The sequence below is a fragment of the Anas platyrhynchos genome, chromosome 4, assembly GCF_047663525.1.
Source record: "Anas platyrhynchos isolate ZD024472 breed Pekin duck chromosome 4, IASCAAS_PekinDuck_T2T, whole genome shotgun sequence".
NCBI lineage: Eukaryota > Metazoa > Chordata > Aves > Anseriformes > Anatidae > Anas > Anas platyrhynchos.
The window spans coordinates 62,473,917-62,501,209 of record NC_092590.1 but is presented as its reverse complement, the minus strand read 5'-3'; the positions used below and the strand labels follow the sequence as shown (position 1 = coordinate 62,501,209).

General features: G+C 35.4%; 1 protein-coding gene across 10 annotated transcripts in view; it reads left to right on the top strand.

The window, feature by feature from the left end:
• SLIT2 (slit guidance ligand 2) overlaps positions 1 to 27,076 on the top strand; it is a 257,708-nt gene extending 230,632 nt beyond the window's left edge. For 5 of the 10 annotated variants that reach the window (XM_072037736.1, XM_072037739.1, XM_072037735.1 and 2 more), the window contains 8 exons: positions 4,256 to 4,349; positions 6,252 to 6,389; positions 6,483 to 6,723; positions 7,050 to 7,180; positions 11,225 to 11,379; positions 18,235 to 18,523; positions 23,813 to 24,024; positions 25,117 to 27,076. In XM_072037736.1, the coding sequence (XP_071893837.1) occupies positions 4,256 to 4,349; positions 6,252 to 6,389; positions 6,483 to 6,723; positions 7,050 to 7,180; positions 11,225 to 11,379; positions 18,235 to 18,523; positions 23,813 to 24,024; positions 25,117 to 25,358 (1,502 nt within the window). In that variant the 3' untranslated portion in view covers positions 25,359 to 27,076. Of the gene's footprint in view, positions 1 to 4,255; positions 4,350 to 6,251; positions 6,390 to 6,482; positions 6,724 to 7,049; positions 7,181 to 11,224; positions 11,380 to 18,234; positions 18,524 to 23,812; positions 24,025 to 24,373; positions 24,463 to 25,116 lie in introns of all 10 variants that reach the window. The other 5 variants (XM_072037740.1, XM_072037741.1, XM_072037738.1 and 2 more) reach the window with 5 other exon arrangements.
• The last annotated feature ends 217 nt before the right edge of the window (positions 27,077 to 27,293 follow it).

The following is a 27,293-nucleotide window of genomic DNA, read 5'->3' as shown; positions in this document are numbered from 1 at the left end:
CCTTGAACTGAGACTTTTTTTCACAATTGTTTTACATTATTTTGTAGAATGGTTTTAAAAACATGTCATTTTTTTTAAAATCAGAGAACTCTCTGACATTTCCTTCCAGTAAAGCCAAGAAGCATAACTAGATAAATCTGGTATTTCCTTCAGTGAGCTTTTCACTTTCATCACTCTCTTCATTTCAACAAAATTATTTTCTCCCCTTCACCCTTGTCTCAGTTAAATTCTGAATAACACATTGGTTATTCAATATGCTAAAAGAGATGTTACTTTATGAGGAAGCTATTATTCAGTGATTCAGATTCCATGTCATGTATTTCTACTTACTTTTTCTATTTACTTTTCCTCAAACAGTTATGTTTTCATTACAGAAAAGCTCCACTCAGAAGATAAATATATTAATGGTATAAATTAAGAACTAGTGGCGTTTTAGTTTTTTGTTTCTTTGTTTTTTTGTGTTTTCTTTTTTTTTTTTGGTGGGGGCGGGGGAGGGTGCTCTTCTTACTTATATTCTCACGGAGAAGTTCAGTATCTGATGTAAATTCTTTGGATTCCATCTTAGTGGTTTTTTTTTCATTTTATTGATTCTTTGTGCAAGTCTGTCATGAATTCTACTGTTTCTTTATAATGAAACAGTTTGTACTTCCTGTAAAATTGACCTTTTTGTTCACAGGCCTTTGAACATTCTCCTTTCACTACATCTTCACCGCATGGAAGGAATGCCATGTTTACCATGTCCTTTCATTGATTCCAGTTTCCTTTCCTAGCCTGGTTGCTAACTGTTTAATTGAAAGCTCCCTGCAATATTATTCTAAGTTATTTCACACTATGTACAATTTCCAAATGCAGAGATACTTTCCTTCCTTTTACTCTATCACAACACATAAAGCCCTGTCTTTTTAAGACAAGTTTTGTTTTTCTAATCCTCCTTTATATAGTGGAAGGTTTCCACAAACTACTCAAATCAAAATCTGACCATAATTTCAAAAACATCTGATGATATTTTCACACTATTTGGCTGCAGTAGGTCTGGTGGTGTAACATTGATTTTACAATTTGAATTGGATACTTTTCAAAACTGTAAGCATTCTTAAATCCTAAATGTCTAGTTTAACTCTCGACCTATACGCAGGATTCCCAGCTATGACTTGGGAATTAAGACTTTTCAAGCATCCCTGAACTTTTCATGAGGTAATTCAACTTTCACTGTAGTTCTGAAGACATCAACACCATCAATTCATGACTACTAAAATGCAGTGTACTCTAAGAAATTATGTTATAAGTACCTGGATAAAAAAATAAAAAGTGGACATGCTTAGACACTGCTCACTTAGAAGTCTTCAAAAAACTTCAGAAGTCTATAGTTGTCTAAGCCATGGCCCAGTTTCTCTTCTGTACCAAAATCAATGCCAATTCAGTGAAGTTGACAGTAGATCGCTTGCTTCTATAACACCAGTCCTGATTTGCCTTCTGAAAAAGTATTTTTTTTTTTTTTTTCCACTGACCTCTTATTGTGCCTACAGAGACAGGACACCTACAGCCCTTCTGGAAAGATGGGCTCAGTGTGTCATATTGGAAGGTCTGTGATATACTATTAGGATTAATAATCTTGGGAATGTTTGGAAAGGTTTTTGTCCTAGTCTTATAAGTACTGAACAAACATACTTTTTTATTATTTGTAATTGAGTTGTCATATATATGTATATGTGTGTGTGTGCACATAAAAAAGTGCTTTTTGCTTGTTCCACTGCATGTTATTGAAAATATGAATTCTCTATCCCATATTCAACAATATCTCACTCTGAAATATTGGTGGCCTTTAAGTGGAAGAGTTAATTCAAAAAAACCCTTTGAAAAGAGAAACGGATCTGGTTTTTTTTGATATATCATGGGATGCTAAGAATCTCCGGTATTTCAGGATTCTTTGTGCGCTGACCTAGCCATAACAGTTTCACACTTCAAGACTAGTAAGTCCATAGAGAATTTGAAGAGGCTTTGAGGATAGAATTTAAATCCTGTGTATTAGTCATCTTCAGTGGCCTGTATTTGATCTTCATTCAATTTCCTAAATATATTTACTATCACATTGACAGCTTTCCCAAGGTCTGCTAAATAGCCTGTGCTTGAACACCATTGTCTTATGTTAATTCAAAGCTTATTTAGTTTTGTATGGAAAATACTCGCAAATTGGTAAGGTGCTATATTGTTTTTTGTTGTTGTTCTTGTTTTTTAAACCTTTGTATGGAACCAGTGGAACCAGTCTGGATCTTATTTATTTATTTGTATTTTTTTTTCCCTGCTGGAGGGCTGTGATGCAATTTTCTAGCAGTTTTTCTTTTTTTATCCATGTTCCAGGTTATTGTGAGGTTCCATGCCTTATAAAACTTTAACATATATATATTAACGATGTATTTTTATACTCTTGTTTAACCATCTTAGCTCTTGTTCAGTTTTGCCTTTTTCTCTGTCATTGCTGCTAATAGGGACTGTTCCTCAACTCTAAATTTTATTTATTTTTCTATCGTTTGAAATAAATTTTACATATCCTAAGAAGTAAGTTCTGGAAATAATATGTGAGGTCTTGAGTAGTCATGATAGTATGTAGTCTTAAACAATGGTATGTAAGTATGCTTGCTGTGGAAATGACAGCTTTCTAGGGAGGATCTGTTGAAGCTGCCCCTCCCCACCCCCCAACCCCAGGAAAAAAAAAAAAAAAAAAAAAAGACAAGAAAAATAGACATTTAACCATCTACTGTTGCTTTCAGTTTATTATTACGTGTACTTCTGTGATGCCAGAGAAGCCCATGTAAGACAGAGGGTAGTTTGTGTTGTGCTAAGCACTCTGAGAAATTGACAAGGAGCACTTTAAGATGTTAGAAACCTTATTGCTTAATGACAGTAGTAGCTGATGAGCTGGTTCATACACTTATACGTACATATGTATTTTGGAAGATATCTTAATTCATATTCCTGCTCTAAAACTCCATTTTGATGTTATTATCCTATACCTTTCTGCCTTTTTCCAATCCACCTGTTTGTGATTCTATCCAAGATGTGTCCCTAAGTGGTCTGCCTTTCTTCTTTCCTACACTGCACTCATGATGATGCTGTCCTCATCCTCAGTACTGTACTGTCTTCCAGCAGATATTGATTGCTCATTCAGGCACTTTTCATTGGTGGCCACTGCCCAGACAAGAGTCAGTGGGCACGAACTGGAACATGGGAGTTTCTGTCTAAACATCAGGCAGCAATTCTGTGGTGTGCAGGTGACAGAGAACTGGCACAAGTTGCCCAGAGAGGCTGTGGAGTCTCCTCCTTGGAGATCTTCAGAAGCTGCCTGAACATGGTGCTCGGTAGCCTGCTATGGATGGCTGTGCTTGAGCAGAGGGTTGGGGCAGGCGGCCTTAAACATGCTGTGATCTACCTACGCTGCTGGCCAGCACCCCACTTAGCTGGGTAAAACTGAGGATTGCTAAGTATTTTTCTTCCTGAATTAAAGTTTGACTTGAGCACTGAAGACATCTGCTATCTTCTGCTCTTTTCTTCCGCATTTTGGTGCACAGTTCAATTTCTTTACTCACTTGGCAAATAACAAGGAGCAACTCTGCTCCTTCCATAGTTTTAGGTCCCAATACGAGTCTCTAAATTCATCAGGTATAGGGTTTAAAATATTCTTCTTATGGATGCTAGAATAATTATACTTCTTCTACAAACCAGTGATAAAATTTGTGAGGACATTATTCATGGTGTCTTCTGATTAGTTAGGGAACAAGACATTAGTTATCTGTTTATGTACCTATAAGTGTTTACTTTTCAAAAAGTTGCAATGAGATCCTATTTTAACCATATTAAAATATTGTATAGATTATCCAGCCCATGTTAAGCTTCTAACAGCAGGGAATTATTTTTCTTTTTTTTTTTTCACAGAACGTGTATATTATGACATATTATGACAACAGATAATTGTATTTATTGGAGTGTCAATTAGGAAAAAGTAGAAAGCAAGTTTTCATTGCTGGGTAATTGGAATTATATTGTCAGACAGTTGTATTAACAGGTGTTTTTTCAGGGAATACATTACTTACAGTACAAATCAATATTTCTGTGTGAAATTTATTCATTGTATCAGGAGGTATGTATTTTTTTTAGTGTTAACAAAAAAAAAAAAATCATAGCAGTTACTTTTAAAATACAATTATTTTCAGGTCATTGTGGTGTTTTCACTGAGTTGACAACATACATTACATTTCAGGTGAGCTCTGTGAGGAGAAACTAGATTTCTGTGCTCAAAACCTGAATCCTTGCCAACATGACTCAAAGTGTATATTGACACCCAAAGGTTACAAGTAAGTTTAAAATATTGTCATGGTCTAGCTGAGTCTAAATTTCTATTTATTTATCCTGTTCAACTTCTTTTCTTTTAGTGGAAATAAGTTCTATTGTCAAAATACTGATTTCAATTATAATCAAATATTGTGATAGTATAGACCCATTTATTTTCAGGTAGATCTACATTATTATCTTAAATATGTTCATGGAATTAAAAGATCCTTAACAGTTCTAATTTCAGTCAGAATTTAAAGAGGAACAAAATATAGTGTGGTTAGTCTATGTAACTGTCTATACAAAACCTTTGTAATAGCTTAGCCAGTAGGAAAATAATTACATTTAACTGAAGTGGATTTATTATACTGTTTTCTGAGAATTAATTGTGAAAGAGGTTATTAGGAAGGTACACTGAAAGGTATAAAGTTAATTCCCAAGAAAACTAATCTGTAATTATACCATATCGTTATAATTAATTAGTACACATACTTAAAAGTGTTTTTAATAGGCTTTAGGTTAATAAATTTAGGAAACCTGCAGCTTTCGCACATGTTTTATGCACATTATGTTCTTGTCCCAGAATCAGCTTATCTAGGATTGATAATCATTCCTACTACTTATGAAACAATGTGTTATTAAAATGTGGCAAAAAATATTCAATTATATCAAATATTCATATGAAAATGAAATGAAGTTGATAGTTTTAAACTGGAAAATAAAAAACTTATAGGATTTAAATTTGTCTATGTTATGTTTATTATCTTCATGTCATTTCAATAAGCCTAGTTTGGTATGTTATACTTGACTGCCCAGTTCATTAATCTTCCATCTTTAAAATCTCTCCTTCTGAGATTTTAAATCAGAAGCTAACACATGCATTAACTTCAAGCATGTATCTCACTTAGCTTTTTAATAGTGTGCCTTATATTCTTCATTCCATTTTCTTATTCATATTTGCTGAATAAAAATTGGGACATATTTTATTGAAGTACTTAATTTAACCTTACACAGCTATTTGAAATGACTCTTCGCTCTTTAGAGCAAGTCTTAGATACAAGAAGAAACAACATCAAGAAGGGAATCACAGAGTCTAATGAAATCAATCTAACATACATCTTAATAAAAAGAAGAGCATGTGAATGTATGAATTAGTAATCTTTTCCATTCATTTTTCACAGAGTTCTGAGCACTCACTCAATCTAACATGAGAATTCCCTACAGGAATGCCATTAACATTGAGAGTTGCATGAGTAAAATAATAATAATAGCAAAAAAAATTTATACACTTTTTTGATAATGTGAAATTTCCAGTCCAGTGGGGATTTGGGTCTCAGGGAAGGGTTAGGGTGTGTTTTGAGACTTACCGTTAGTTCACTAACCATGCAGCTATCGGTCTGGTTGAGCTTCTAGTGGGGGGGGGGGGGGGGGGGAGGGAAATGCTATGAATAACCTATAAACTGAATAAATGGATCATTGGCCCAATCCTAGTTGCTCAGTTGACAAAGGAAATATCCATCAGTATAATAGAAACCTTGGATTATTTTTCTCAGTTTCAGCAACTAAACATAATTGATTATTTTTAGTGTTCACAGCCACTTACCACATCCCTTAACTTTCTGCATTACTCATAAATTCCAAGAACTGTCAAAATGATTCATGAGGGCTCTCTAGATTTTGAGACACAAATTATTTGATATAATGTCAGTTAATGAGTAAGCATGTGTAACTGGCAAACCTGGATTCCATGCACTGTAGACTCTCCAAATAACAACATGATTAAGCTACATAGTTTTTATATACAAAGTCACAGCAATGATTTTTTTTCCTCAAGTTTTAAACAATTCAGTAGGTCCTTATCTTTGTCATAAACACACTATTATTAAGAGGCACTGTGTTATCCAACTTGCTTTCCTGTTTCACAGATGTGACTGCACACCTGGATACATAGGTGAACATTGCGATATTGACTTTGATGACTGCCAGGACAACAAATGTAAAAACGGAGCACAGTGTACTGACGCAGTTAATGGGTATACATGTATTTGCCCAGAAGGATACAGGTGAGGAAGATCTGAAGACAATAAAAACATGTATGTCTTTCTAAAAGTCACATTTTATTTTTTTGAAATACTGATTTTTCTATTTGTATTTAGTGGCTTGTTTTGTGAGTTTTCACCGCCAATGGTTTTACCTCGCACCAGTCCTTGCGATAACTATGAATGCCAAAATGGAGCCCAGTGTATTATAAAAGAGAGTGAACCAATCTGCCAGTGTTTATCAGGCTACCAGGGTGAAAAATGTGAAAAACTGATCAGTATAAATTTTGTCAACAAAGAATCCTATCTACAAATTCCTTCAGCTAAGATACGCCCCCAGACCAATATCACTTTGCAGGTAAGATTATTTCTGTTGCAGATTCTGATCTGGAAAATGGTGTAAATGATCTCTCATAGTATGGAAAAATACCCAAAATGTATTGGCTCACTTTAACAGCTTTTCACAGTTTGAGCTAAAAATATATAAGAATACTTGAATAACTCTATCATACTGAAGTAGATGGGCTTATTGATTGGAACAGAAAGAATTTTGTCATGTTGTCAATGAAGGAAGAATTTTACAGTAAAGTAATAGGCTATAGCAGTAAATTCAGAAATTCACTTACTACAGCATTTTGATTTAATATTTTTAGTTCTTTCTAAGTGTTTCTTTCTTTTAATTAGATTGCCACGGATGAAGACAGTGGGATCCTTCTCTACAAAGGCGATAAAGATCACATAGCAGTAGAGCTGTACCGTGGTAGAGTGAGGGTTAGTTATGACACAGGATCTTATCCAGCCTCTGCAATTTACAGGTGAACACGGATTTAAAAAAAAAAAAAAAAAAAAAGGAACTGAAACAAAAAATGTCTTAATTTTTTATATCAAAATCACATATTTTAAATAAATGGTTAAAAGAACTACTACATGCTATTTAATGTATAGTCAGATATTTTATAATTAAAACATTGCCAAAAGACATGATTTTGCTTGGAAAATAATGCATGTATGTCAAAAAGATAATACATTATTTGATCCATTAAAACTGAGTAAGAGTTAGCCTTACAGCAGAATATTTATACATTTGTGTAAAACTCACATGTGAAAGTGCTTTTTTGTTTTTTTTTTCTATGATGTTACTGCCAAATAGTTTCCTAGTGTGCAGGGTAAAGTGCAGAACTATACTGCATAAGCAGAAATGAAATGGCAGCTTAGTTTGTCTTCTCTTCTGTGTTAGGCAGTCTTAAAAAGTGGGACTTTTCCCTGGCAAGGGAGGAGAAAGCTAAAAATTTAATTCTAAAAAAGGCACTACCCTTGAAAAATACATATTTTTTGCTTCCAGAATCATCAAGAGATAGAATCCACATCTGTTTCTAAAGTCAAATTTCTCTGATTTTCTGAAAAAAATACTAACTGAATTTCCCAGGTTTTCTTGTCACTCTTTTCAAGGATTTGCATACAGACATTGCAAGAGTGAACAAAAAGATAACAAGCATTAATTTGTCATTGATCTGCCTGCTGTTTCAAATAGATTCAGAAGTAATTGGGGAGTATTAATATAGTTTTCCCCAGATCTTATTTTTTCTGTATTTCCATATCTTGCATTGTAAAACTATATCTAGTGAGTAGTCACTTGCTGGAGACTCTAGTAGCTGACACTGTTCTGACATAACATTGAAAGTAAATGACTTTTAGAAACGATTGCACCCAAATGGCAATATAAAATCAAAATCTTAAGTCTCTGTAGCAGGGAAACAATGCTAAACTTTCTTAGGTAATAACAGCAAGGGAACTGTGGTTTTAGTAGTGTTCTACAGGAAAAAAATAAATAAGTAAATAAGTTGATTAATAAAATCATATCATTTTACAAGAAGGGTCTGAAGATTGCTTCTGTTTTCTGGTGCAATATATGATTTAAAACGTTGTTTACAGTTCCATGAGATGGTTTAACCATTGGAAATACTATATGTATTTTAATTGTATATATTGTCATATATTAAAAATAGGATTTGACTTTACAGAGGATCTAAGTATTTAACAGAAATTTAAAATTGCAGAAAAGAATAAGGCAATCTGTACTTCACTAAGCAAAGATGAGATGCCTGAAACAGATGTCAAAAACAAACAACAACAAAGAATAGAGAGATTAAACCAAGTTAAAATAAAGTTTTATTAAATAAATGGCAGTCAAGAAATGGTGCATTGAGAAGGAGTCAAGCGGCAGCTGTAAAGCCTGCAGATGTGCTTGTAGTAGCAATAAAACAAAGTTGCAAACAGATGATTTAATCATGATAAATATGGAGAATGAGCAGTAACAGAAGTCTAGCTTTGTAGAGTGAATGAGAACTGCTTTACCAATGGGAGTTGACTGCAGAAAGAGCCATCATTCCCAAAGCACTCGTAAGTAAATATGAGTAAAAAGATAAGATGATGGCAGTGCCTAGATCAATAGTGAACATTAATTCATTGGATATGGTTAATTTGGAAAAGTTGATCCACTTGGGTTTTGTTTGGTCTGGACATCCATTTTTAAATTATAAATGTTTTTGTTTGTTTTTTATATATATATATATATATATATATATATATATATGTAAACCTATTCATTTTGTAAAGCAGTTTTCATCATATATTTATTGGAAATATGGGAATATTTCTTCACAAATCATTATTCTTCTACAGAGTTCCAGAAGCTTTAAATCAGTTTTTTTTTCAGCTTTTCATTAGGATCTATGCATTCAGCTCTTAATTCTCCAATGGGAAATGGGCTAGAAGTAATGTAAGTGCATTGGCAGGAAATATTGCACAGATACACTTTGTGTTTATTTCCCCTTTAATTTAAACCACTCTTAGCTAGGAGAGCTCCTCTTTCTGCAGTAAATTTTACCAGTGAAACAGTTAAAAACTAGAAGCTTTTAATAAACACATGCTCTTTACACATTATGTTTTATACTTCCCTGGAATAGTGACCTCTTTCTATAAAAACACATGTTCTGTGTTGCTATCATCCTTTTAAATACTGTAGTGTGAAAGGTTGCTAAGTTGTAAACTAACATAAGTTGCCTTGGAATAAGAACATTATATCTGGGCTTCTTGTTTACTTGAGCCAAAAAGTCATATCCAATTTTAATTCTTGTAACAATTTTTTATTTTTTAACTGGATTCATTAAAACGTGTTAAATTTATCCCGGCACTTTTCTTATTGCTCGACCACAGCAAGCAACCTCTAATGATTTGAATAGACCATACTCTTTAGGAATGATAAACTCCACCTTTTTCTTCCCCACATTGAAACTCTCAGGCGGTCCGCCCTCCTGCCCATTCTCAAAAACTGCTTATTCTGCCTGTGTCTTCATTGTGCGTTTGTCCTTTCATGTAGAGCTCAGCTTACCTAAAACATGCATGCTGCTATGCAGATCTTATATCTATATGGGTCTGGGCTTGTCTACATAGATGAAGTTAGTAATAAATAGCTAAGAAGCAGCTTAATGTATCACAGCTGTATACGACTCAGATCAGAGTGCATCTGATCTGTTGCAGGGCAAAAGCAGTTAGGTTAATTAAAACTTCATTAAAGAGGTTATAAGGTAATTTGTATGATTTTTGCCCAGAGATTTAGCAAGATAATCCTTTTCCTCTATACTGATTTTGTAATAAGAAGAGCTCACTGTCTATATGATTGTCCATCTCAGCCTAACATCATGCAATTGGTTCATTTAATTTACATTTCAAAGGCTTAAGCTAACCTATCTGATGGCATTCTATCTGATGCTGCCATGGGAATGGCTATGTCTGATCTCTGGGCTACAGCTCATTGTCATAACTTCCATACAGTCATACATTCAGCTCTTAACTCTTCAGTTAAAAATGGGCTAGAAATAAAACAAGTATTATGATGTATTCAGACCTGGAATTACTCAATTCAGAGACTTACTTCTTTGATGTACCTAAACTGTGCTCAAGTGCAGAGTAGCTACCCGGCACTTAAATATTTGCTATATACTATTGACACTGATAAGTACAGACAGCCATTTCTTGTACTTAGTAACATTAATGTGTAGGCTTGTCCTTGCACAGCATAAGTACCACACTTGAAGAAAGCCTTCTCTGTATGAAACATTTCAGGCATTCTCCTGATAGTGGGTTCGTATCTTGTTAGTAAGCAGAAGGAAATGGTATACATAGGCAAAACAACAGCAACAACAAAAACACCACAACATTAACAGTACAAGCCAGAAACTGAACTCAGAAATAACCAGGCCTAATAAACACTACAAATTATCTTATTGCTAGCATCGGTAGAGCTGCCCAGACCAATGCTGTGATTTTCTCTGGCAGGCCTAAAGTTAGATGTTGTTCCATATTCCATTAAACTATAGGTTTATATATCGCTGGAGTCAACTCAAGACTTCATACTTGCAGAATATGCAAGTATATATATATAATATAATATACTCACTACTTTGCAACATGTAGGATACATACACACATATATTGAAAAATCACATTGTTGTATAGGAAATACAAACTGTTTTTGTGTTTGGCTTTCTGCCTAGTAAATGTATTTCAACTCATGTTTAGAATATCATCTGTATTTTCACAGTTCATGATTTGATGAGGACAGGAATGACAATGAAAAGTGGCTATTAATAACTACAATACATATTACTAATAGAGTGATATTGAAGGAGTATAACATTGTATTGGCTCTTACGCATGCCTGTGTGTCCTAGTACAATCTAGTTTTCCAGAAACTGTACTCCTGGAGAAGTTTTGTTCTGAAGTTGTATTAACAATTAAAGTGAAAGAAAATCAGAATGGTTCTAACCAGAATTAAATGTATATTATTTATTTTGCAGTGTGGAAACTATTAATGATGGAAATTTCCACATTGTGGAGCTGCTAGCCATGGATCAGATTCTGTCTTTGTCTGTTGATGGAGGAAGCCCCAAGATAATTACCAATTTGTCCAAGCAGTCCACTCTAAATTTTGACTCTCCGCTGTATGTAGGAGGTAAGAGAATCAGCTAATTTAGTCTGGTAATATACATTAATAAATACATAGTAAGAGACTTATTCATTGAGGTAACATCTTAAAATGAATTTTGAGCAGTTGATCTAAATAGTTTCAATTTTAACAAATAGTAGTGGAAGATTGGCTAGTACTCTAAAAATAAATGCCCTTATACTTTAAATTTAGTTGAAAAATAAAGCATGTCCCCATAAACTGTATATGTTGCTATTTAATCAATATGGATATGTGATGCCAACTGCAAAATTCTGTAATTTTCTACTGTTCATTGTAATGAACATTTTTATTGTAATGAAGAAATGCACATCATTTAGCTATCCGAAGATTCAATAACACCTATTCAGAAAGTGTAGAATAGTAGCACTCTGTTTTGGTCATGTTTTACATTTCTATTTCACTGTACAAGTATCTTCAGGAAATTATAGCAAAGTATAAAGTCTTGAAGTATAATTTCTGTCTTCAGATCTTATTTCTTAGGGCTGATAAGAATTAGTGGTTATTTGGTTTGGTAAGAAGGGAAGAGACTGGAATGTTGCCATACAGTAGGGTTGTTTGGGGAGTTTTTTGGTTTGGTTTGGTTTGAGAATAAATCATTCTTTCAGTAAAACTGGTATTATAGATAAACACAGAACATTACTGATTATTTTCTGCAATTTACTGTATAGAACTATGGATTCAAGCACATTTTTAAACAGCAGTTTTTGCCAAATTTTTGATGGGCCTGCATAGCCTAGGTTGAGTCAAAAACTTTAGCCACCATTTTGTGCCTTCTCACCATCCTGGATAGCAGGTGTCATTCTTAATGATCAGAGCTTCAGCATAGTTGTTAAATAGTGTCAATCTTCTACCAGTCTTCAACTTCTACTTAGTTTAACCTCACACTCTTACAGGAGACTTCTAAGGAGTCTCCTTCTGATCTGTTCTTTCTGTAAGAATAATACATACTTTCCTTGTCTTTATCATTTTATTGTTGTCCAATTCTTAAGAACTCTTGTGTGTCTAAGTTTTTTTGACTTGAGCGTGTTCACTCTGCAAAAAAAAAGGTTATGATACCAATAATATGTTCATCAGTCACCTATTTTCTCTGTCAAATTTATCTTCTTTCTAAATATTCCAATTATTCTAAATACAGAAGACCTCAAGGCAGCTTCTTAGATTTATTTGTAATGGGAAAGACAAACAGACAAACTTTCATTCTGATCAAGAATAGTCTGTTTCTCCTATAAAAACGGAGAAACAAGTGCCTCGGTTGCAAGTGATGAAGGATGAGTTTTGTCTCTAAAAATCACCGCTGTTTCTTTGAAGGTTTTTTGTCACATCTTTTTGGATTTGGTCATTGCCTCCTTCTGTCTAAGATGAAAAGAAGTACAAGATAAAATTCAATATTACTCATTGCTCCTCATACCAGCAAAGAAAATAATTGATGTAATGAAATATATGAGTTGCCTTTAAAATTGCCTTGTATCACACATCTTCAAAGGAGGATTGTGTTGTGGAAGTGTATCTATTTTTTCACCTGAATTATTTCTGTAGTGTTATTTACATAGTGTTCTGTGTCAAATTTTTTGGAAAGAGAGATGGTCCTATATTCTCAGAAGACACTATGTGCTTCCTTACTTTATTGTCAACATCCATTTGTTGTTTAATGACTGCTAAGACCAATTTTACAACTTCTTGAAAATTAAGATTAGTACAGAATGATTTCCCTGTCTGTTGTGGGCAACTTTTAATGAAATGCCAAGTACAAACATTTAGTAGTAACACTTACTTGTTGATTTCTGACATATGGTTCTCTTCCTTGCATCTTCACCTTGCAGGTCTGTGTCTCCATTAGAAGAATCACATTAATCTGCATCAAAAGAAATTATTTTCAGAAATGACCATTTCCTACAGTGGTCTGATTCCTAAGAGCAGAAGTTTTCTTCATCATGAAGCATATGCTTTAGAGATGTCCTGCATTCCCTCTATTTCTGTTCTTCACATTCAGGCTCCAAGCAGAAAAATACTTTCAGCTATTGTAGAAAATGTTGGTCTAAAACAGAATGAAAACCACTATTAGAAGTGTGTTATTACAAGATGAAGAAAAAAAAAAAAAAAAAAGCGTTTATGTTCCTTATGTTTTCATATTTATCATCTTAAAGTTTTCCAAATGGTTAAGTTGTTAAGTTTCACCCTTGCATTTTTATGTTACTCATCTTTTTGAGATTCATTCATTTTTTTTTTGTACCCAAATCTATGTAGAATTTTTAAAGAATTTGATCACACATTTCCTTCAGTTAAGAACTCAAATTCTCACTAGAATTTTATGCAGTATTCTTATCTTTGCCAAAGTCTTAGTTTGACACCTATATCATCGTGTAGCTTACACTTACTCTTATCACCTTTCTGTTAAAATGGCATTTCTGGTAAGCATCACCTCAGCTGGCAGGATGAATGAAATTCAGACTTGACAGCAAGTCCTTGTATGTTTCTCTCTCTCTCTCTCTCTCTCTCTCTCTCTCTCTCTCTCTCTCTTTCTCTCTCTCTCTCTCTGTCTTCTGACAAAGTTATTCTTGAGTCACAATTATTTTGGTTGGTTGGGAAGGGGGTAATTTAATCTATTTTTTACAGAAAGGAGGGTAATCAATTTTTACCTTTGTGTGTGTGACATTTTTTCCAACTCTGTGGCTCTCTTTTGAGGTCAGACCACACACTAGATATTTTTCAGTCTTTCTATAATAGATCACAATAAATCTTCCTGAAAGCCTATGGCTTTCGGTAAGAAGTCTAACAGGAGAAACTTTCTTCTCTCTTCATCAGGCTTCACTGATAATTCATATTCTACTTTCAGAAATTAGAGCATATTTTACTAGTTGAGAGTGACATCTTGTTTCACAGAAGTTGCTATTTCTGACACAGGTAAGGCATCAGCTGCTTTTCATTTGCAGCTGCTCTGCTCTAACAGCTTCTTAATGAGATGCTTAGTTTCACAGAATCACACAGAAAGGTTGAGGTTGGAAGGGACCTCTGGAGATCATCTGGTCCAACCCCCCTGCCAAGTAGGGTCACCTAGTGCATGTTGCACAGGATTGCATCCAGGCAGGTTTTGAATATCTCCAAAGAACGGAGACTCCACAACCTCTCTGGGCAACCTTTTCCAGTGTTTTGTCACCCTTACAGTAAAGAAATGTCTCCTCATATTCAGATGGATCTTCCTCTGTTTCAGTTTGTGCCTGTCGCCTCTTTTCCTGTCACTGGGCACCACTGAAAAGAGTCCAGCCTCATTATCTTGACAACCGCACTACAGATATTTGAATACATTGATAAGCTTCCCTCTCAGTCTTCTCCAAGCTAAACAGGCCCAGCTCCCTCAGCCTCTCCTCATATGACACATGCTCCAGAGCCATAATCATCTTTGTAGCCCTCTGCCAGACTTGCTCCAGTAGCTCCATGTCCCTCTTATACTGGGGAGCCCAGAACTGGACACAATACTCCAGGTGAGACCTCACCAGGCTGAGTAGAGGTGCAGGATCACTTCCCTCAACCTGCTGGCAATACTCTTCCTAATCACTCATGGATACCACTGGTCCTCTTGGCCACAAGGTCACAACGCTGGCTGATGGTTAACCTGCTGTCCACCAGGACTCCCAGGTCCTTCTCTGCAGGGCTGCTTTCCAGTAGGTCAGCTCCCAACCTGTACTGGTTCATGGGGTTATTCCTCCCTAGGTGCAGGACTCTCCATTTGCTTTTGTTGAACTTCATGAAGTTCCTGAGGTTCCTCATGGCCCAGAACTCCAGTTGTTGAGGTCTCTCTGAATGGCAGCACCATCCTCTCGCGTATCAGCCACTCTTTCCAGCCTTGTGTCATCCACAGACTTGCTGAGGGTGCAATCTGTTCCATTGTCCAGGTCAGCGATGAGTAAGTTGAACAGGACTAGACCAAGTACAGACACCTGCAGGACACTGCTAGCTACAGGCCTCCAAGTAAACTCAGTACCACTGATCACAACCTTCTGAGCTCTGCCATCCAGACAATTATCAATCCAGCTCACTGTCCATTCATCCATCCCACAGTTCCCAAGCTTGCCTATGAGGATATTATATGTCAAAAGCCTTACTGAAACCAAGGTAGACAATATCCACTGCTCTCCCCCCATACACCCAGCTAGTCATTCCATCATAGAAGGCTATCAGTTTTGTCAAGCATGATGCCCCCTTGGTGAACCCATGCTGGCTATTCTTTTTTATCCTTCACATGCTTGGAGATGACCACCAGGATGAGTGACTCCATCACCTTTCCAGGGATGGAGGTGAGGCTGACTGGTTTGTAGTTTCCTGGGTCCTCCTTCTTGCCCTTTTTGAAGACTAGGGTGACAGGGGTTTTCTTCTAGTACTCAGGCACCTCTTCTGTTATTCACAAACTTTCAAAGGTGATGGAGAGCGGCCTAGCAATAACATCTGTGAGCTCCCTCAGCACTTGTGGATGCATTCCTGTCTGGGCCCATGGATTTGTGAGTGTCAAGTTTGCCTGAGAGATCTCTGACCTGATCCTCATTGACCGAGGAAAAGGTCTCCTTTCTCCAGACTTCCTCCTTTGTCTCTAAGGTCAGAGATTCCTGAGGGCTGGTCTTTGCAGTGAAGATTGAAGCAAAGAAGGTGTTCAGTAATTCTGCCTTCTCTGTATCCTTCTGTGTGTCCTTTATTTTGACGGTATTATTGTATACCTGTTATTTAATAGAGCCCTTACCGTCTGCCTCCTTGGGCAGTAGATTTGGTAATTTACCTGTAGCAGGTTCTGTGACCAAAAGCATAAAGGAGGGTGGAAAGGAGGGGCAATGCCAAAGCTGCTTTCGTACCTTTCAGAAAATACAGCTGAAATATGTCTGCATCATTTCCATGGCAGTTCTTTCCCAAACGATAAAGAACTTTTGTCTAAAAATTGTCAAAGAAATATTTCTAAAGAAAAGGAGAAGCATTTGCACACATTTTGGTCTTCTAACACTTGCTAACTTGCTAGAAGTATAAACTGTACAGGCTAAAAGCTTGCATATATGTTTCAAAATGTCTTCTGCATTAGAGAACATAGGAAAAAAATTCTCTGAAACGTAAGTCATATACCTCATATTATATTGTGTGATATATTCTTATATGCCTCCCAGAAGTCATATCTAAAATTCCTGATACTTGAATATATCTAGTTTAGCATTGTGTTAATGTACTTAGTTTGCAATGGATAAATTCAGTGTACCTATTCTCCTATTAGGTACCTCAAGTCATATGCCTAAATGTTTGCTGAGCATTACTTTCAAGGTAAACTTTTGGGTTAAGAGTCCATGATGACTTTGCCTTGACTCTGAATTTTGGAAATACAGCAAATAGTTTTGAGGAAATTGATATTAATGGTTGTTTGCAGTCTGAGTCCTTTAATATAATAGTCCTAAGCCTGTTTTACTTAGGTGATAAGATCAGAGAAGATTAAGCCTTAAGCAGTATAGATACAATACTATGTTATAATATTGTATCTATATAATATATAATATTATATATTATATATTATATAGATACTATAATAACTGTAGAATAGCCCAATGAAATTATAATAACATGTAAATGAAAGGCAGGTCTACTTCATTCAGTTGCACAGCCATTCCACAGTACTCTTAACTGTTCATTCTGAGTAACTTTATAAAAACATTAGAAGTTTACAGGGTTAAGGAGCAACAATGCAGAACATTAGATCTTTCTCTGGTTGTTATCTTACTAAGTACCAGAATTAAAACTGCTAATTTTGCCTATGAATTCACATCTGCAGCTAACAGACATATTTGTTTTCAGGTAACCAAATTTTTTTTTAGTGCTCAATACACTTTGATTTCCTTTACTTATTAGTCTCGGGAGGCACTGAAGATTTGTGCATTAATTATTTGAATTTAATGTCTTAAGGACTAATTAATATAAGGCAAAATGTTGGCAATAAGTTTAAAAAAATAGAAAGGCAGAATAAGAGGAGAAAAAACTTTATTTTTAAAAGGAAACAATGTTTAAGAGTAGTGTTTGTCTGAATTGTCATAAATTATTAAAGTAACCCAAAGCAATGATAACTAAATTACATATGTGTGACTCCTGCTCCAGTTCCATCTCTTACAATTATAGACTACAACAAAGGAAATATTCTGAAAATAATGAGTATTTGCACTACCTAGAAATATCTACAAATAAGTATTTTTATATTGAATTATTGTTATTATTGTCTATCTTTGATTGCAATGATAATAACAAACTATGAGTGGCTTTTTTATTAATCTTCTTTCAGGGCATGATGAACAGAAGTATTTTTGAAAGTAATGAAACCTCCCCCACTTGAGCTTTTCTTTTAAAGCATATTAACTAGCAAAATTTCACATTTAAAATGTGTATACCAGCTCCAAATTGATGACCTGGCCCTACTAAATTCTTCTGGATTTGAGCATCTTAGCAGTTGGTGCATAATTTTTGTAAAATGCTAAATTTTGACAATTTTGTTTATTTCAAGATTCAGACACTATGTACCATCTTAGTCTTACTTGCATTACGTCAAAAACAGTCGTGTACCCAAACCTTTTCACAGTTGTGAGCTTCCTGTATGAACTCCTATATCCAGTTGGAGCTAAAGACACAGTTTTAGAGTTGGTTTTCATGCATGCTTGACAAAGGACATTTTCCAAATGCTAGCTCATTGCATATTGTTGTAGGCTGAATATCTGCACAGAATTAATTAGGAATAAGTATATATATTTTTAATGTATTAAAAAATAGGGAAAATGGTATAGAAAACAGTACCAAAAATGTATTGATTATTCGCTATTGTTCATTTCCTAGGCATGCCTGTGAAAAATAACATTGCAGCTTTGCGCCAGTCTCCAGGCCAGAATGGCACAAGTTTCCATGGTTGCATCCGTAATCTGTATATCAACAGTGAACTCCAGGACTTCAGAAACGTGCCACTGCAAGTGGGAATTCTGCCAGGTTGTGAGCCTTGTCACAAGAAAGTTTGTGTGCATGGAACATGCCATGCTACCAGCCAGTCAGGCTTTTCCTGTGAGTGTGAAGGAGGATGGACTGGACCCCTCTGTGATCAACAAACTAATGACCCATGTCTCGGAAATAAGTATGTCCTTCCTCAAAACAGAACAATAGTGTAATATGCATATAATTATCCTCTTATGTATATTTTTTCATAAAAGTTCACACTTTCTTTCAACAAGAAACAAAATATACTGAACATGTAAAAATGAAAACAGCATCCAAATTATAGTGTATTCCTTCCATAAACTTAATGAAAAAGTTCCCTGTTTAGGGGAGAAGATACACACCTCACAGTGTAGTTCTGCCTAAAGCCTTAACATGGGATATGATTGGAGTCTGTGCTCTAACATACTTCTGTACTGGCTTGTTATGTAATGAATTATTGTGATGCAAGTGCAACTATTGGTATGATACTTAACACAAAAATAATTTTAAAGAATTTGCAAATGAAAAAAAAAATTATTAAAGTGTTGTAAAAACTTGATACAATGGATGTATCTAACAGTTTTCATATTTCCACAATACCACATGTTTTGGCTGAAAAATAGATTTCTACCTTTGTGGTAAACTTTTGTTTAAGTGTGTGTGTGCTAATTATTTTTGTAGACTTAAAAGAACATTTTATGTTGGACATTTTATCTATGTTTATAGAGAGGGTCATGTATATATGTGTGTGTATCTATATAGAGATATGAAAGTATTTATATGTATGTGTATTTATCTTATCAATTTGCTACAGAGACAAGTAAAATTTCTTGGCTCATGATCTCCCAGCACAAGAAGATCAGAAACTTCAGAAGTTCAGCGTACTTCAGGTTGTGTTGGTCATGCACAGCAAAGATACCATTCTGTCTACCCTTACCACTGTCCCACTGTCCTTACTGCAGTTTGGCAAATGCTTTTTTTTTTTTCTTTTTTCCCAATGGTAAAGTAGTCTGACCTGGACTTTTTTTAGTGCTCTGGCATATATAGTTTTTGGCTTTTGAGGACCGGTGCCATGAGTTTGCTAGGACATTCTAATAAGGCAAATTTTGACTCCAATATAAAGTTACATTTAAGTAATCTTTTGACGTAGTGTGTGCTGAGAGTCTGACCTTTTAAAGCTTTATACACTAGTTAGCATGCTTTGTTTACATTAGTTATGGACTATTTCAGTACTATTGAGTTTTGAACTCTTCCCAGAGCCATAGCAGTGAAATTTTGAGGCATATCATTGTAGCACTTCATTGTCTATGAATCTTCTTTCTTACACTGTTCACTTTTACAGTTGCTAAAGAAAGAAAGAAAGTCACAGCAGGTTAAAAAATATAAATGCAGTGTCTATCACATCTATTTTATACCTTAGGAGTCAAAAATAAGGATCTGTACCATTAAGTTCTATAATAAGAGAATCAAATTTTACGTAATTTCTTTGAAGTATCCTTGAAAAATTACAGAATCACAGAATCGTCTAGGTTGGAAGAGACCTCCAAGATCACTTAGTCCAACCTCTGACCTAACGCTAACAAGTCCTCCACTAAACCATATCACTAAGCTCAACATCTAAATGTCTTTTAAAGACCTCCAGGGATAGTGAATCAACCACTTCCCTGGGCAGCCCATTGCAATGCCTAACAACCCTTTCGGTAAAGAAGTTCTTCCTAACATCCAACCTAAAACTCCTCTGGCGCAACTTTAGCCCATCCCCCCTCATCCTATTGCCAGGTACATGGGAGAATAGACCAATCCCCACCTCACTACAGCCTCCTTTAAGGTACCTGTAGAGAGCAATAAGGTCACCCCTGAGCCTCCTTTTCTTCAGGCTGAACATGCCCAGCTCCCTGTGCTGCTCCTTGTAAGACTTGTTCTCCAGACCCCTCACCAGCTTTGTTGCCCTTCTCTGGACTCTCTTGGGCACCTCCATGTCCTTCTTGTAGCGAGGGGCCAAAAACTGAACACAGTCCTCAAGGTGCGGCCTCACCAGAGCTGAGTACAGGGGGACAATCACTTCCCTAGACCTGCTGGCCACACTGCTTCTTATACAAGCCAGGATGCTGTTGGCCTTCTTGGCCACCTGAGCACACTGCTGGCTCATATTCAGCTGACTATCAACCAATACTCCCAGGTCCTTCTCTGCCAGGCAGCTTTCCAACCACTCATCTCCCAGCCTGTAGCTCTGCTTGGGGTTGTTGTGCCCCAGGTACAGGGTCCAGCACTTGGCCTTGTTGAACTTCATGCAGTTGACCTCAGCCCATCAGTCCAGCCTATCCAGATCCTCCTGCAGAGCCTTCTTACCCTCAAGCAGATCGACACACACACCTAACTTGGTGTCATCTGCAAACTTACTGAGGGTACAGTCAATCCCCTCATCCAGATCATCGATAAAGAAATTAGAGGACTGGCCCCAGTACTGAGCCCTAGGGGATGCCACTAGTGACCGGATTAATTATATTAGAGTATATATAGATTATATATATATTATAATATATATTAGATTATATATAGATTCTTACAACCATGTGCATCTATACCCAAACTGAATACTTCTTGCTGTGAATTACAAAACTTGGCAAGTATCAGAAACATACAATTTGGAATTTCTTTCACGGATGCAATTAAGTGAGCACAATATTAGTATTTTGTTAGCTCTTGCAAAAGTATTGTTTTTGTTTCAGTTGTATATAGTGCTGTGAGCTTTTAGCAGAAAAAGCCAAACCACAATTCTTGATTTGGAATGAAGGTGGTTTCTGTTCTTTAGCTTGTGCAGAATTTGATTTCTTGATGCACCTATAAGTCCTGCCTATTGAATAGGTGTATTTTGTCTGCTTAGTACAATATGATGTTCCACTTTTTCTGAGAAACAAAGTTACTACTATGATCTCTGTTTTGAAAATGTAGGAGATCTTTTAGAGCTCCTTGCACACCATAAAAAGCTTAGGACTTTGATTTATTTTACGTAAATCAAGTTTCTTGAGTTCGGAACAAAGTGACCAAAGTTTGCTTGATAGTTGCTAAAGGAAGAAACACATTTCTGAAGAGTGAATTAGAACTCAAGTGGTCTAATCACCTTATGGATAACCTTGTTTTTCTTCATGAGTGTGTGGAGAGCCTATGGCAATTACAAATCTAACGAGTGCCTGACATAGGTACCTAAAATTAGATAAGCTGAAACTGTGCCTGAGAGTTTGCACTTAGCTTGATGTTCCTTGCAGTACAGTCTGAAGATGAATTTTTTTTTAATGAAATTCTTCAAAGAACAGGTGGAAGCAAAAGTAAAAGATCTGGCATTAGCTAAGATTTAATCATCTTTAAGTCAAGAAGAATTTTACCAAAGATCCTGACACAGATTGCTTTGATATATAAAACAGCCTCCATAGAGTATGACATGATATCAGTGTTGCCTGAGTAGCTTCATAAATCAGATGTCCTGAAAGTGCTTGTTTTGTAAGTGGTGAACAGATCTAATGCTAAACGTGAGGAAAACTAAATGAAAGCTAGCTGCTTTATGATGCTGTCTAAGCCTTCAGTTTTTAGTTGCTTATCTGAGTCTTGGAATATCAGAACTCAGCCACAGGTACAATTTGGAATTTTTTAGGGAGCATAATTCATTGAGAATTACACTCTTGCATAATGAGGAACTTGGAGGTGCTTAAACTACTAGTTAAATTTCATATTTGCAGTGTTTAATCCCAAACTCAATATGCAGATGGAGGCTGTGTGTTGCGCCATTTGAATACCTCGTGTTGAGAATGTCTTCCCATACTCTTTTTCCTTCTTGTTAATACCATGCTAAAGTGCTTGGACAGAATAAAGGGTACAGATAGAGAATTGTAATATAACTGTCATTGATGACTGGAACTTGGTGACATTTATAAATTGAAACAGCTTTTTAATAGCTTTTTTAATTGAAGTTTGTCTGACTTAAAATGCTTTGTGGATTCTTTTCAATTTTACCAAAATTCCTAGTGTACTAAAGGAGTAGAGTACAAAGGAAAAAGCTTCCAGAAATACTGTTATCTAAAAAATTTGAAAATGAGATGTTCTTACCAGAACTCTTCTTTTACTATGAAATGACATCTTATATATTTTTCTTTATCTTCCAAACCAAAACAAAGTATTTTATTTTAGATTGATTTTTTTTGTTTGGTTTTGGTTTTGTTTTTTTTTTTTTCATCCAAAGCTTTTCATTTATTTACTTATTTATGTGGCTGCCAGAAACTGGTAAGGAGTCTTTGGGCTTGGGATCTTACAGTACAGAGAAACATTACAGTGACCATGACCTTGAGTATCAGGATTGCATTCCTTCCTGCAGAGGAATCTTTGCTGTCTCCTTACAAAACAGTACGCAGAAAACTTGTGTGAGGCAGCAGCTAAAGGAAATGACATTATTTCTAGGAAGAAAGTTACCAACCTTAAGCCACGAAATGAACAAAGGGAAGTGTTATTATTGCAAGTCTTTGGTGATGTTTTCAGAAGATCAGTTTCCCTAATCCTCAGCTTACACCTAGGAACAGGTAATTAGACATCTTTCTTTTGGGAAACACCACCTCTCTCAGAGAAGTAAGACTAGCTGTGTGTTCCCATGCTGTACAATCAGAACTTAAAAGGTGCAGATTAACTGACAGCCTTTTTGTCTAACAACAAATTTGAGCCTGCCACAAATGTTTACAACAGCCCAACGGAGAGGGTAGCTAGTTTAAATCATTTGGGTGAGACCTGATAATATGCAACCTCATCTAGTGTGAGTTTTGACACAAGTACTAGATGAATACTGACAGCCTTTAGTGAAGACCTGGCTCATACGTTACATGACCATGCCAATGGCAGTCTTCAAAGCAGACTAATACGTTTGATGGGGGGGAGGGTGGGTTGGGACACTTGTTCAGCTTTGAAATTGCCATTGCTTGGAAAAGTTTTAGCTAGGAAGTATCTGACCTGTCTTTGTGCTGGGAGCCCCATGTTTCATGAGTGACAATATGCTTTTAGAAATTATAACAGAATTTCAGGTGAGTATTGTTTTCTCTACTTAATTCTAATGGATTACATTTGGGCTTGATCTTGCCATGTTCTTGAAAGCATGCTACAAATTTAGGTAGACAGGAAACGCTGAATTTAATAACTGTGGACTATAAAATTCTTCCATAACACATCTACAGCGGTTGTTTTCTGGTGAGACAGAGTTCTGTACTGCAGCTTGTTTTGTGTAAACCTGCATACCAATTATAAGAAGCTTATAAACCACTTCACTGCATCTCACTGAAAAAGTCCATTAGAAAAAAAAAAAAAAGCAATTTCTTCTGAGTACAGTCCAAAGTATTTGTAGTTAATGTTGCTTAGCCTGAACTTTGATGAATAATTTATTTTTATTCTCTTGGGCTTGTTTCCCCTGTAGATGTGTGCATGGTACCTGCTTGCCAATCAATGCATTTTCATACAGTTGTAAATGCCTGCAGGGACATGGGGGAGTCCTCTGTGATGAAGACGAAATGCTGTTTAACCCCTGCCAATCCATCAGGTGTAAACATGGCAAATGCAGGCTTTCAGGACTTGGGAAACCATATTGCGAATGCAGCAGCGGATACACGGGGGACAGCTGTGATAAAGGTAAAAATAATAATAATTTAAAAATCATGTTATTGTTCTGGTCTTAGAAAAAAAGGTTTGTTTTATTAAAACATGAACAGTCAACAACATTACCAACTTTTTTTTTCCCCACAATGCACACATTTGTTGCTTTTTTTTTGACCATAAGACTTTATCTCAGTGAGAGAAAAATCAAACTTTTCCCATGAATTTATTTACATTTTGAAGATTTTTCATCAAATGTTTTTCTGTGAAAACATTTTTTTTTTTGCCTTTATTCAGAAACTCATTTTTACTATATTTAACTACTACCTTTTACCTGCTGTATCTTTCTGTATTTATTGTTTTTCTGCCTTCTGCAACTGAGAAGCCAAATCCAATGATTCTGCTCCTAGTTTTATCACAAACTCTACTTTTGACCTCTCAGCTTCAACTGATTTATCACAGCGAATTATGCAGGTGAGATGGATGAAAACAGGATGACTTTTCCCCCTACCTTTTTCTTTTTCCTTTGTCTATCAAAGCTCTCCCTCTCCCTCTTTCCCTTACCCCAGATGGCATTTATTTTGTATTGTACATAGATCTGAATAGAAGAGAGGAATATGGTTGTAGAACTTTAAACAGATGTCTCATTTTTAGCTGGTTTTATACCTCAGTAATTTATGAAGTTAGTGGAATGTAACTTGTATTAAATAACAGATTGAATAATATTAAACTCCAGGTCTAATAAATTAAATTGCATGCTCTCTGAAACATTTCCCTATGGTAAATAGAACCAGCTGCTAGCAATGTAGGAACAGAAGATGTGTATTTTTATAAAAGAGGAAAAGATTTAAGCTTCCAATTTTCTTGTCATTGTAATAGCTTTGTATTTATGGTTTACATATACATAATATAAACTTTACTGAAAATAGGAGGTATAGAAAATAAAACTCAGCATTAATCAAATTATGTTTGATAGAACCACTAGTTCCCATTATGAAGCCTGAGTTAAACTTTAAAATATCAATCCGAACAACAATTAGAAACACAGCATCTTCTTTAGCAATCCCAACCCTTCTGTGACCTGTATCTCAAAAGTGTATCTCTTATTTTAAATGTTGTTTTCTGCAGAAATCTCTTGTCGAGGGGAACGAATCCGAGATTACTACCAAAAGCAGCAAGGGTATGCTGCGTGCCAGACGACCAAGAAGGTATCGAGACTAGAATGTAAAGGAGGATGTTCAACCGGGCAGTGCTGTGGACCACTAAGGAGCAAGAGACGGAAATACTCTTTTGAATGCACTGATGGGTCGTCATTTGTGGATGAGGTTGAGAAAGTGGTGAAGTGTGGCTGTACAAATTGTCCCTCCTAAGTGTCCCTGTCACACTTGTCTTTTGAAAATGTTGTATACTTATTGACCATGTCGGACTAATTAATGCTTCATAGTGGAAATATTTGAAATATATTGTAAATTACAGAACAGACTTATTTTTATTATGAGAATAAAGACTTTTTCTTCATTTGAAAAAAGATTCAAGTGCTTGAACTGAGACTTCTCATAACCAAGAGGATCTCTGAAGGAAAAAAATAAAAAGACCTGGTAACGTTGCAACAGTGATGGGAAACTTAACTGCTTTTAACACGGATTCTTCTTTATAACATGCTGAAGATACACTGACACTATACATATTGACTTTCAACTTAACAGCTCAGAGATGAAATGTTGGCCAGAACATGAGGCTTTTTTTTTCACTTTCGTATCAGTATATTTTGTCTTGACAAATCATACCAATCACTTACCTATGGATGAGGATGCATTATGAGTGAAAAGAATCAGATTATACAGAAATAACAATTGTATGAAATACATTTTATCTTTGGTATTATTAAGCATCTTGAGAAGATGGGGTCCCATTTAGTGGATGGGAAATGGGAGATACGAGAATATACTATAATCCTGCAATCTCCTGATGATGTATACTTTTATGTCAGCATGTTAGCAAAAGAAGCATACAAAAAGTGTTTATCTGCCCTTTTCCAGTATTAATTTTTTGTAATATAAATGTTTGGGGGATGATAAAAATAGATTATTGATGGATAAATTAGTAATAATATGGATTCCTGTTTCTATGAGTTCTAAAACAGCTCTATACAGTATTCAGTTTCATTGAGAAATATTTATTGTATCAAAGTACATTGTACTTAACCCTTTTAGGCCATCCCTTTTACTGTTTTTCAATGCTTTAATATATATTAATTTATATTTGTCCCAGTATTTTTGTATTTTTTTTTAAAGAAAATGACTTAAAAATCAGGATTTTTTGCAATAGAACTAACTTAGCATGTCGTCTTGGGGTAAATGTTTTCAGTCTGCTTTTTCCTCCCTTTCCCCTTTCCTTTTTCTTTCTCCCTTAGAATCTGACCACTTGGTGTCACTGAATCTGAAAGTGATGACAATCTGCAGTTTTCACGTATCGCAGATATTCAGGACACCTTCCAAGAACCTGTAATGTACGACAGAAAATGTCTTTACACTAGATGGAAATTGTAGAGAAGTTAATTTTCCCTATATACAGTACTTACAGAAAATAAGATGGAGTGTAGAAAATTACATTAGAAAGTAGACCTTTATAAATTAATATTCCCATGAAGCTCTTTACCTTTTTTTATAAGAAAGAAAGAAAGAAAGAAAGAAAGAAAGAAAGAAAGAAAGAAAGAAAGAAAGAAAGAAAGAAAGAAAGAAAGAAAGAAAGAAAGAAAGAAGGCTGTGTGATCAAGAACTGTGACTTTCCCCAAATAATAAAAACTACTTTACTGCCCTAATGTTCCCCATGTTAACATGTTGCTGCTAAATTATAATGTAGATTTGGTAATCATTAATAGTGGGTTGTGTTCTTCTCTCAGTAAAACCCAGGGTACCCTGTAAAAATGCAGATGTTTTTTCAATTTTATTTTATTTTATTATTTCTTTTTTTACAAAAAAAAAGAAAAAAAGTTAGATGTACATGTGTAATGCAGTGTGCTTTGTCTTATTTGGACTGATATCAGTAATGCTACTGATGTTTGTAAATTAAACAGATATTTACTTCACTAACAGCTTTTATTTGTATTCTTCTAAGAAGTTTAAGTTGTCTAACAGCCCTTAATTGAACACCTGTAGTTGCAATGAATCTTTGGTAAAGGAAAAAAAAAAAAAAAAAAAGAATAAAACCCAACCCTACTTCTAGTGTACTCATTGCTTCAAATCTGAAGAAGGAATTACTTTGGGATTATTACACCTACAAGCAGGAATGTCTGCGAATGTCAG